General features: G+C 41.0%; 1 protein-coding gene across 2 annotated transcripts; it reads left to right on the forward strand.

Annotated features, from left to right (window-relative positions):
- Nucleotides 1-1,287: 1,287 nt before the first annotated feature.
- On the forward strand, nucleotides 1,288-12,022 carry Gpr12 (G protein-coupled receptor 12). 2 transcript variants are annotated; one of them, XM_021730079.3, is made up of 2 exons: nucleotides 1,288-1,572; nucleotides 2,330-12,022. In XM_021730079.3, exon 2 carries the CDS (start codon nucleotides 2,338-2,340, stop codon nucleotides 3,340-3,342), a length of 1,005 nt encoding a protein of 334 aa, XP_021585754.1. In that variant the 5' UTR covers nucleotides 1,288-1,572; nucleotides 2,330-2,337; the 3' UTR covers nucleotides 3,343-12,022. The 2 variants fall into 2 exon arrangements, with proteins under 2 accessions (XP_021585754.1, XP_005317106.1); XM_005317049.4 differs by having other exon boundaries at nucleotides 1,309-1,572; nucleotides 2,323-12,022.
- The last annotated feature ends 598 nt before the right edge of the window (nucleotides 12,023-12,620 follow it).

Below are 12,620 nucleotides of genomic sequence, written 5' to 3' on the forward strand. Positions count from 1 at the left end.
CGGATTTGTAAAGGTGGAAAGTTCAGACTATTTTGGAGGAAGTGGGAGGTCTTAGACGGCTTGGAACAGATGTGTCAAATTGAGGGGGAGCCACACAACTGCAGCCCTGTGTAGCTGTGGGTGGGAAAGAGAGAAATGGCTGGATTCAGGAAGTGAGAGATGAGGACAGCTGCAACTGGGGAGGTGAAGCTGATAGACTGGGGTGCAAGTAAAGCTGCGACATCTTTGGAGTCAGAAACTGACTGACAGGAGAAGGAAAGAGAAGGGAGAGAGAGTCCAGGAAGTTGAGACTCAGTCTGCTGGATTGCAGTAGAGATGACAGTAAGCAGGAGGGGGAGGCAGATGAGTCCTGGGATTCCTCTGTAGGCAAGATTTCCAGGATCCCAGGACCTGCACACCATCTGTATTCACACATTCAGAATATTATGCCTTTTCTTTCTCACATCTTTAAACTGGGAGACCATATTTAAATTTAAGAACTATGAGATGCTGTTTGTTGTTGTTGTTGTTTTAATCTAGAGGAGACCGTGGGCTCTTAAAATTAGACAGCTACTATTAGGTCCTTAATCTTAGAATTGATTGATGTGGTGAAGTGAAAACAATAAATTAACAGTGCCACTGCAGCACCTAAATGAATCTAGTTTTGGCCAGCATCCACAGGAAGCTTCTGCAAAAATGAGTTTTTGTAAATCATTTACATTTGAAAGCACAGCTCAAGGAGCACATAATAAGTGCAATTCGGAAATAATAATGATGATCCATATAGCAGCAGCATATATCCAGTTAAGCATATGTTCCCTGGGAACAATGACAATAAACAAGGTCCAGAACACAACTAAGGAAAAGGACTCCTTTACAATATGGATAACTACAATTCTAAAAAGAGCTCCCTGAGAATTTGCTGTTTTAAGGATATGCCTCCCTAACATGGAAACTCTGCACCCCTTCTGCTGATCCTGAATGCAGCATCACCCTAAGCAATTCTTTCGGCCATAACTATAGCAGTTTAAGGAGCTGAAAAGTTGGACCCCAGAGGGTAGGACTCTCCAGGGAAACCACAGGAACGAAATAGGTCACGGGGTTCTCAAGAAGCGCTCTCTCCCCTGTCCCGCAGGGGCGCAGGCCCGAGCCGCCAGCTGGGGTGGGGTGCGGGGCGCAGCAGGCGGGCAGGGTGACCGTGCATTTCTCAGCCTGCTGTCTGTGTGCGCCCTACGCCCTGGGCAGCCCTCGCCTGCCCGCGCCCCCGCGTAGCCCAGACTTGTAAGGGCGCGCGCGACCTCCCGGGGCTCCCGCGGGCGGGCGCGCACGAGGCGGGGGCCGGGGCGCGCGCGCGCGGTGAGCGTGCAGCAGGGCGGGCGTTGTAGGGAGAGCTGGGCTCCAGAGCCCAGCCCGCCGCTCACCTGCCACGGTGCAGCTCACCTGCTGTGGAGCGCGAGCCCCGCGCCCTTCTGGCCCACTCCGGAGCGGGGCCACCGCCCCTCGCCGCTGCGGGCACCAGCGCCGACATGCCACACGAGTAGCCCGCGCTCTTTGGAAGCACCAGAGGACACCCCTCGATCTGGGCGTGCCAAGGTGACCCCCTCGATGACCCCCCGCCCCTGCGGGCCGTGCGTATCCGTGCCCTGTCTGTCACTCTCGCGTCCGCCGCGCTCCCCCGCCGCGAGGGGAGCAGCGGCAATGCATGGGCATCCGTCTGTCTGTCTGTCTCAGCACCTCCATTGCATACACCTGCCTTTTGTGGTCCTCCCCGACTGCCCCGTGCACACGGCGGGGAGTCTGGGACCCCCTCTTTGTTCTGGTGGGGGTGTGTGTTTGAGGGTGTGCACGCGCGCGAGGGATGATTTTGGAAGGTGGGAGTTCGAGGCCATTTAAACATTCCATCGAGGATGGCGGTCCCCGACTCGCGACTTGCGGCTGCCGCGTGGTGTTTTGAGCAGCTGCCCAGATGTGAAACAGTTGTTCATTTTCAGCATGCAAGATGTGATTCTCAAATGTGCATTCCCAGCGCTTTGGCGAACAGACCGCTGCGAGTCCGTGTGTGCCCACATCGCTCACGCTCGTGTTTTGAAGTCCTACCCTGTGTTTTCCCCAATGCCAAACAGCATTTTTGTTGTGGGGTTTAATCCAGGAGACTTTGGCTTTTGTTTTAAGTCACCAGTGTACAGTTCCCAAAGCTTGTGGCATTTGATACTGGTATCTGAGTAGGGGCTGGCTTTCTGTGTGTGTGTGTGTGTGTGTGTGTGTGTGTGTGTGTGTGTTGCATGATCGTGGATTGTCACCCTGCTATACCGAAACATTAAAAAGCCTGTCTTTTCGTTGAAGAGGACAGGGGTTAAAATGAATGAAGACCTGAAGGTCAATTTAAGCGGGCTGCCTCGGGATTATTTAGATGCCGGTGCCAACGAGAACGTCTCAGCCGCTGTCTCCTCCCAGGTTCCGGTTGTAGAGTCAGAGCCTGAGCTCGTAGTCAACCCCTGGGACATTGTCTTGTGTACCTCAGGAACTCTCATCTCCTGTGAAAATGCCATTGTGGTCCTTATCATCTTCCACAACCCTAGCCTGCGAGCACCTATGTTCTTGCTGATAGGCAGTCTGGCTCTTGCAGACCTGCTGGCTGGCATTGGACTCATCATCAATTTTGTTTTTGCCTACCTGCTTCAGTCAGAAGCCACCAAACTGGTCACCATCGGACTCATTGTCGCCTCCTTCTCCGCCTCTGTGTGCAGCTTGCTGGCTATCACTGTTGACCGCTACCTCTCGCTGTATTACGCTCTGACGTACCATTCCGAAAGGACGGTCACATTTACCTATGTCATGCTGGTCATGCTCTGGGGGACTTCCATCTGCCTGGGGCTACTGCCTGTCATGGGCTGGAATTGCCTGCGGGACGAGTCCACTTGCAGCGTGGTCAGACCTCTCACCAAGAACAACGCAGCCATTCTTTCCGTCTCTTTCCTCTTTATGTTTGCACTGATGCTTCAACTCTACATTCAGATCTGTAAGATTGTGATGAGGCACGCCCATCAGATAGCCCTGCAACACCACTTCCTGGCCACATCACACTATGTGACCACCCGGAAAGGGGTCTCCACCCTGGCTATCATCCTTGGGACATTTGCTGCTTGCTGGATGCCTTTCACCCTCTATTCCTTGATAGCAGATTACACCTATCCTTCCATCTATACCTACGCTACTCTCCTGCCTGCCACCTACAATTCCATCATCAATCCTGTTATATATGCTTTCAGAAACCAAGAGATCCAGAAAGCCCTCTGCCTCATCTGCTGCGGCTGCATCCCAACCAGCCTGTCCCAGAGGGCACGATCGCCTAGTGATGTGTAGCAGCCTTCCACCTAGAAGGACACTGCCTATGGCAAGCACTTCCACTGCCCACCCAATGGTTGATGTGCTCCCGTAAATTCTTTGCATTGGATTCTCTGTCAAGCCGCAGGAATACTTAGCATTGGTGAAGCAATGACATCATTTAAATGAGTTAAGTGACTGAGTGAAAAATGATGTTTCCAGTGTTGTCACTTTTTCAAAAAAGTTGTTGACTGCTCAGCATTACTTCTTGTTTTGGGACAAGGATTTTGTTTTATTTTATATTTGGGGGTGTGGTTTTTGTTTTATATGGTGGTATGTGGGAAAGGAAAGGGTATGACATGTCCCCCATGTTAATTTAAATAAACAAGTTCCAGGGTTTTTACCTGGACTTTAAAATAAATCTGAGTTATTAAGGAAAATGGAGAAGGAATTACTTTTTCTGAATTTTCTTTTTTAAAAAATCAAAGTAGACTTTCAACATTGCATGTATTGAACAGAATATGATCTTTTTGAAGCCAACAAAAATTATTTACATAATTATGCTTAGAAGGAACCTGTTTCTTGTAACATAAACTTAATAATGAGTTACCAACTCTGAAACCATGAACTCATTCTGATTCGTTGTTCTTTGTTTCCTTTGAGTGATTACTGTTAATAAGAATTACTTTGCAATTTCTATAAATGCTGTGACTCATTCTGCATGGTTTCCTGTGTTAGACCACTAGTTTCAAATGTTGCCATGCAAATCTAGAATTAAGAGAGTCATTTTTCAGTACATCCATTCTAAAAATCAATTATACATGAAATAGGATTGATTAGACCCACTATTGTAGTTTCTTAAAGTATGATAGTTTTCGGGAAACAAAACAAAAATTATTAATGATAACTATTGAAAGCAGAATAAGTTTAATATGTTCTGAAAAATAAATTAATGTGAAGCTATCATGAATTATGCAAACATCACCTTTCCTATCTCTCTTTAAGAATATATTAGTGGTTATTCTTGATTGAGATAAACAGAATTGAATAGAACAAGTTTTTCTTTTTATATTGTCTGTAGCAAAGAATACATTTGAAACAGGTGGTCTCCTATTTAATGATTAAGTTTGTGAATGCACAACATACATACATGACTGTGGTATGTATCTACTATAACCTGTGAGTTCACAAGCAGAATTATCACATGGTTATTCATGAAAAGTTAAATTTGAATTCTTCCTTCTTTTTATATATAGACACACACAGACAAACTTAAATGCAATAAAAGTTGTATTGCCTGTTTTCGGAAAGCAAAGATTGCCTTGGGAAATTGCACAGAAAAATTTGACTTTAAATATGCTTTAAAGTCACTGAGACTGCATGTCATTTCTGTTAGTGTAAAGAGATGAAGACACAGTTACTGTTCCTTTATTTGTAATGAAATTATAGCTGTGTCTATGTAACCAGAGAAGAATATCTAGACAGCTCATCAACATTCCCACAGCATTCCCACCAGTATTTCAAGGCCTTCGGGGAGGGGTTGTTTGTAATAATTTAACTACATTGGTTTGTCGCGAATATTATGCTCATAGTGGTCTTAGGATCATTCCAGCAGCCTCTATGCTGATACTATCTCTCCAAAGCCTGTTCTAATGTAGCACAAGTGTGACTAAATCTTCTACTTGAATCTGTGTCTCCTCCCTGAGGTTACATAGGGAAGTGGGAGAGGAACTGAAATATTTAAGAAATGATAAAGGATTTTCAATGCATCTTGCCGTATGATCAACCTAATCAAGTTGATGCCTTTAAAATATATTTGAACATTGGATAGACTTGGTAGATTGAATATGATGAGTCTGTTCATTTTTAATCACTTAAAATTTAATAATGTCTCTCTGTGGGAGAAGTGACAAGGTAAGTGTTTTGACATGGGTTGGGGAATATTGATAAGGAGGTTTAAAGCAATAAATGATGCCTTCGTAGGAATTGTGGCTCCCATTTGCATATTTCAATAGTAAGAATTATAAGGATGACAATATGAACTGCTATAGACAACATAACGAGTTCTAAGCCCCCTGCTTGAAATTTTACCTGCTCTTTAGCTGTAGTCACAGAAACACACTTTTGCAGGTCAGAAAAGTAAGAGTCGGAGAAAAGGATAAGAAATATGCTAAGTCTACAAAGCCACAGGGTAGATCCCAAATTCGAAGTTGAGTTTTCCAAAGCCTAAGTTTTGCTCTTTCTTTGCACAATGCTGGATGTGGGGGCAAAGGAAAAAGTGCTTTTTAACATGTTATTGTTACAAAAATTTGGTTCTATAATTAGGAAATAAAGTTTCCTATTTTAAATGACATGTGAAATGATAGCCAATATGGCTGTAAGTAAAGATCTATTTGTACCGTGCTCTGTATGTATACTGGTCTTGTAAATACTAGCCCCATGGCTGCTTCTGAGCGTTTTTAAAATAACAGATTTCAGTTAAGGGATTTTTCAGTTCAATTCTAATGTGTCCTTACTGTTTTTAAATTATGAAGATTTGGGAATGTGTAGGTGGTTTTCTACAAGGATGCTTTGTTTCTATGAGGTTAATTGTTAAGTAATGTGCATGTCTGTCAATGTATTTGTATATGTTTACGTGTGTGTATGCATTCATATATTCAATAACATTATCTTGCAACAGGACCGAATACATATGGAAAACTCTCAGATTTCCAGCAGCCCTGAGGTAGCAGGTAATCTTTTATTCCATGTAGTTACTATTTCTAGTTTACAAGGAATTTATATTATTTTCAGTGAAAACAGTTGTTTTTGAAGATGGAGCAATTTACTTACCTTATTAGAATTCTTAGCTGAGGCTAATTACCCAAGTGGTGGATAGCCAAAGTCATATTTCGTTTTACACCTTAACTCTTTATTTCTTTTTATCAATCAAGTTCTTTTTTTTTCCCTTTTTTTGTGGTGCTGGGAATGGAACCCAGGACCTTATACATAATAAGCAAGTGCTCTAGCACTGAGTTATAACCAGTTCAAGTTTGTTTCTTCCTGGTTCCTGTCCAGGGGCAATGAGGGGAGACCAAGCCCCTTCTTCCCTGGATGCCTAAATCAAATCTCAGTTCAGGAGGGGAGAATTCCTCAAATGACTTGTCATGCATGAATAGTCTTAGATTCCTCCAGGATTTAAGGCAGGATTGAAATAAGAAGTTTAAAAAAGCAGATGAGGGGCTGGGGGTGTGGCTCAGCGGTAGAGCACTTGCCTTAGTATATTCCAGGCCTTGGGTTCAATCCTCAGCACCACATAAAAATAAATAAAGATATTGTGTCCAACTAAAAAAAAAAATAAATAAAATATTAAAAAATAAATAGAAGAGCAGATGTAGAACAGAGATATTTCATGTCAATAAAAGTATCTTGGAGAGTTCTTAAATTTTTTAAGGAAGTTCTTAAATCATTACTAAAATAATTAATGATTGTCTATTTCATGGTCATGTATATATCATGTGAAATTAGAACGACTTACCATTTTAGATTATAAATATATATTAAACAAGTGACATTTATGGTGTTATTTGGAACAATGTTTACATTTTTACCTTGATTGTATGCCCACTATAATAAAGGAACAGATTGCTTTTTTTTTTTTTTTTTGTCCCCTTTGAAAGTTTTAATGACTATTGGGTGGTCTTGGTATCTGGTTAGAATATTTAAATCTGGTTCAAAATTTGAGCATTATTAAACTAATAGTTTTATACATCATGGTTTTAATTAGCAGACAAATTTGTCTTCTAGAACAAAATGCAGAAAAAAAAATAATGGTCATGTTGCCCAGGGCTTCCAAGGTTCAATTTTTAAAGGGTATGCAAATCACTGGAGAGTCTTATTAAAATGTAGATTCTGTGTCAGCAGGTATGGGGCATGGCTGATTTCTCAAAAGTTCCTGTGTGATGTTCATCTGATGGTCTGTAAATAACACTTGGACTTCCAAGTTTAAGTGTCACATTTTCAGTATTCTTAAAATATAAGTATAACATAAATATTATATACATAAATATACATTTAGAGTGTCTATTTTTGTCTGAGGTTAATAACCAACCTGTGTTCAATGGATATGAACTTTAAACTTATACTAGAACTTCTCAGTATGCTCTAAAAGAGATCTATGGACATATTTTTTACATGTTAATGTTCTCAATTTAAACTCTTAATTCTCATTATCTAAAAGAAAGTTCTCTTGGGAACTTCATAAACAGGCAATACGTTTTTACACGTGTGAGTGAATACACGTAGCAACCAAGATTTCACCTCCTTTTGTTCCAAAGATGATTTTCTTCATGATTCCAGTGATGTGTCTCCGGGGCTGTGTGTACCTACATGAATTCATCTTGAGAAGGGTGAGACAGAAACCTTTGTTCTTGGTTCTAAGATTCATCTACACCCATCTCAAAGAAACTTTTTTTTTCTAGACAGGTAACCAGAGAGATTTTAAAGTATCTCATCTTTATTTTTTAGCAACAAAAAATACTGTTAATGTTAACATTTACCCATTTATTCCATATATTCTGTTTCCTTCCTGTGGAAAGAGGCATAAACACTTTATCATATCCAATTGAAGAACGTAGAATACATAGTAGAGGTGGATGTTAACATGTAACTTAAATATCTCATTTGTATAAAATATCTATAGTAGAGATATAGATTTTTTTTTGGTACCAGGGATTGAACTCAAGGGTTCTTAACCCCTGAGCCACAACCCAGTCCTTTTTAAAATATATATATGTATTATATTTTGAGACAGAGTCTCGCTAAGTTGCTTAAGAACTTGTAAGTGGCTGAAGCTGGATTTGAACTTCTGGTCCTCCTGCCTCAACCTCCTGAGTCACTGGGATTAGAGGTGTGTGCTACCACAACTGGCTAGAAAATTGTAAGTCATCAAAATTCAAATGCTAACTTTGAGTATCAGTGAGCAAACTCAAAAATAAATTTGGAGCGGGCTGGGGTTATAGCTCAGGGGTAGAGCACTTGCCTAGCATGTGGAAGGCCTGGGTTTGGTTCTCAACACCACATATAAATAAATAAAATAAAGGTCCATTGGCAATATATATATATATATATATATATATGTGTGTGTGTGTGTGTGTGTGTGTGTGTGTGTTTATTAAAAAATAAGTTTGGAGCAAAAATGAAAACATTTAGTGGTACACAAATTCCCTTGGTTTTAAACTATTTGAATGGACTATTTAAAGTAGAATATTTTATATTTTTAAAAGTGAAAGAGCATCATTTTGTTTTCTAAGAAGCAATGACTTATTTAATGGGAGTAATGTTATCTGGTGTTTCATAACCTTTCCATAATATGTCATGGACAGTAGTTTCACATCTGTAAGTGTAGAGCTGTGTCATCTTTTTATATTATTCCTTTTTTAAAAATTGGTATATTATACTTGTAGTGTGCATTATTACATGCTCACAATATAATAATAAAATTTGTCCAGTAATATTCCCCAGTATTTCTCCTTTCCCTCCCCTCCTCTCACCCTGGTCCTTTTCCTCTACGGATCTCCCTTGGATTTTCATGAGACATCCCTCTACCACTTAAAAGATGAAAGAGCATCTTATGGAATTCTATGTAAAGCTTGGGATCTGCATTTATCATCAAACAACATACATTGAATCTATGGGATTCTTCTTTGGGCTTCTGAAAATATAAACCTTTCAAATAAGGAGGGACAGTGACCTTTTACAGGTATGTGGTTACTAGGGTGTAACCTAAGGGAAAATTGATTCTGATCTAACCCTACCTTTATTCCTTCTAGAATCCTTTTGAATTGTGAGCAAATTTATTGTTGAGTTCTATAGAATCTAAGAATTAGAAGAAAAATTTTGAAGCAAAAATTTCAATATCAAATCTAAGTCATTTAAATCAACACATCTTTGGAAACTGAAGTTCTACACTTTCTCTCAAGGCTTAGCCGTGTCTTTATATTCCTAATCTCAGTCTTATTATACTCTAGTTCTATTTTGTCTTGGCCCAGCCCCTGGAAATCCAGAGAACCCCCTTAGTCACAGTCAACACTTACATATTGAAAATATTCATTAAATAGTATTGTTCTCCTTTTCTTAATTTAAAACACTCATTCTCTATTTTATTTAATAGTCTTTTGATCATTTGCTTGGTGTTTTTTCCTCGTATCCTATACTATTCCTTTATATACCTCTTCAAATCTATTAATCAAAATGGGGAATAATTCACTAAATGGAGTGAGACCTAAAGCAGAATGTTAGAATTTTCTCCATTCTGCTTACCGTGGTTCTTTGAGTGTGGGCTCCAACCAGCAATAATAACATCTCTTAGGAACATGTTTAAATACAGAATTCTCAGGCCTCTTCCAGACTTGCTGCTCAGAACTCAGGCTGTGGGGCCCAGAGATGTGATTTTAACAAGTTCTTCAGAGGATCCTGATGTACACTGGATTTGAGGAGCATGCCATATAACTTTATCAAAATCTTCATTAACCTGGTGTTATTTATGATGTTAACTTCTCAGGATAACTGGAACCTATGAACTTTTTCTGCTATGTCTATGCCAGGCTGTCCTCGCATCAGACCCTCAGGTGATTTTGGTTTGTAGATGGGCCGCCTTGTACTGATTTCTGCAGAATTTCTTGTTTTCAAGGCTATTTTCTAGTTCATTAAGCTCAAATAACCTCTGCCCCTTCTATTGGAACTGTACCACTGTCAGCATCTGTGTATCATGTACCTCTGATAGAAAGAATGCAGAGAGAGGAAAAAAGTCCAATGAGACTGTTCTTTTTCCTGTCCTGCTCATGACCTATTTGTGAATGGCCAGAATAGTCCACAGCCAGGCTTTAGCTATCCAGCCACGCCTTATGTGTCCATGCCCTTGCACCTTCTCTGGTCATGTGACTGTGCACACATGCATAGGTGCACTCTCACACTTCTCCTCTGATCCTACACACTTCCACCTTCATTCTCCAATCCCAGACCAAAGATCTTCAGTGAGAACGTGCCAAAGCTTCGACGCTGACCAAAGTTGACCTTCAGGCTAGTGCTGTGGCATCTGATGGGCACAATCGTGGCAAGCTTCAGTAGGGATAACACTTCTATGATTCTGTCCCGATAACTGTCCTCAGGGAAGTTGGCATCTTACCCCATATTTACACTAATCTTGTTGCCCACTGGTTTATAGTCCAGAGAGATCAGTAAATAGGAGCAATGGACAGGTTTGGAGCAACTTTTCTTAATGCTAGGGACTGACCAACTTGCACACGTGGACACTTGCCTAGAGGATGTCCTTCTCATGAGTGCCCCTCTTCATTTCAAAGCACTATGCTGATTTGTCCAGTTTCCTTTAGAATCATTTGAAGGTAGGACAGAATATTTCAAGCACTTGAAAATGGGTATGATTAAAGACACTCTCTGTTGTAAGTTCCTAATGCAGTCTGAGGAGCAACAAATCCAACTGTTTAGGAGACAGAGTGCCCACCCCTCACTGTGTCTAGGCTTTGGGACAGAAGCAGGTATGCTCCCAGCCCCACATGAATCTGTGATGCATTTTCACTTGAGAGTTTGGGATGTCTTCCTGTTACAGAGATGAGCCTGGGGCACAGACTTCCGAGGCTTGCATCTCTGCCTGTTCCTTCCTACCTGACTGGCCTCAGAGCAAACCGCAGAACCTCTCGCAGCCTTCATGTTCTAATTGGGTAGAGTGAGCATGCTCTAGGAAACTGTCTCGCAGTGTTGGGTAATATAGGACACAGGAGAGGTTTAACATAGATAGTACAGATAGACGCCAATTTAGGATGTTTTGACTTTACAATGAAGCCAAAATGAATCTCGTGTGTAGAAACCATATTGCCAATTTTGAATTTGGGTCTTTTCTTAGGCTATTGATATTTGGTCTGATCTTTTCTTGGGTTTCTAGGTAGTGGCAGTAACCACAGCTCCTAGTAGTCCTGGGATCACGAGGAGAAAAAACTGACACTCTACAGAGTACTGTGCAGCTAATTTGGGGCATTCGTGGGTTAGGAGCATGAAATGCATCTTCAACTTAACAGTGTTTTCCATTTATGGTGGATCCATCAGGATGTAACCCCATCATAAGTCATAACTACTTGGTGCCACTTTCCCTTAGTATTATTATGACTACTGTTGTTGCTTACACTTGCCCAAGGCCTTGAAATTACTAATATTGCTTCCATTACTTAGTGAGCTAGGTACCCAGATAAAAGCCCCACATACATTATCTGGCATACTGTTTTCAGCAATGCTCTGAGGTATGCATTGATAATCTCCCCCATCATAAATAAGGAAATGGATGCACAGGGAGGTTAAGTGAATTTCCTAAAACTACGTAGACTTTGTATAAGTCACTGTGAACATTAGAGACAAGTAGCGCTGACTAGGAAATGCCCAGTGAAGTTAGCAAGGGCGGCTATTCATACGACTCTCCAAAGGCAGCTGGGCTCAGGGCCAAAGGGATGGCCCAGACACACTGCAGTCACTCAGAGACCTGAGGTGGGCTCTGGAGGGCAGGCAGGCTCTCTGGAGATAGTGGGATATTAATGGGTCTGGGGAGCAGGTGGACTTAGATGAGGTCAAAGAAGGCCCAAAAGTCTCCCTGGAGAGCCAACAGGACTGGCATGAAAATGACTCGAGCTTGTTCAGAATGGGGCTGACTATTCATCAGTTTTTTTTTTTCAAATGACATTTAACTTGGACCAATTCTCATATACAAAAAAAAATTAGTTTTTAACTACCTTTAAATGAATCTCAGTGTAATCACTAAAACCTCACATTTAGGTACTTTGTAAACTTTAATAATGTAAGGTTTTAAAAACTTTATTCATGCTTCTTGAAATCCACCAACAGTGTGTGTTTAGGGAGGGGGAAAGCCCAGTGACCAACAGTTTGTATTTGTGTAGACATGGATTTGCATGAATAAGAATATTTCTTTATTGTAAAAAATCTACTATTTTACATGCAGGCTTTCCAAACATAAAGCACAGCACAGAATTTTTCCATTTAAATAGATCTTTTAGATATATTGGAGTCCTAGGTCTACATTCTTAAACTGGCTAGTTCTTTCCAAATGCCTTGCTTCAGGGACAAGGAAGCCCAGGCCAGGGAAGGCTGTGGCCTCTAAATGTCATTAGCTGGAGGCCCAGAACATGTACCTGGAATAGTAAGTCATCCAGAACTTTATTCTGGGGCAGATTTTCATTGACAAGGAAGAGCTGGAAATGTAAAAAAATTGTCTATTGTATGTCTTCTGGGTCTGAATGATTTTTTGTTACTCCTGA

This window comes from Ictidomys tridecemlineatus, chromosome 6 (assembly GCF_052094955.1).
Source record: "Ictidomys tridecemlineatus isolate mIctTri1 chromosome 6, mIctTri1.hap1, whole genome shotgun sequence".
Taxonomy (NCBI): Eukaryota; Metazoa; Chordata; class Mammalia; order Rodentia; family Sciuridae; genus Ictidomys; species Ictidomys tridecemlineatus.

Coding starts and splice junctions, on each gene's coding strand:
- Gpr12 (XM_021730079.3), top strand. CDS start 2,338: ATGAATGAAGACCTGAAGGTCAATTTAAGCGGGCTGCCTCGGGATTAT.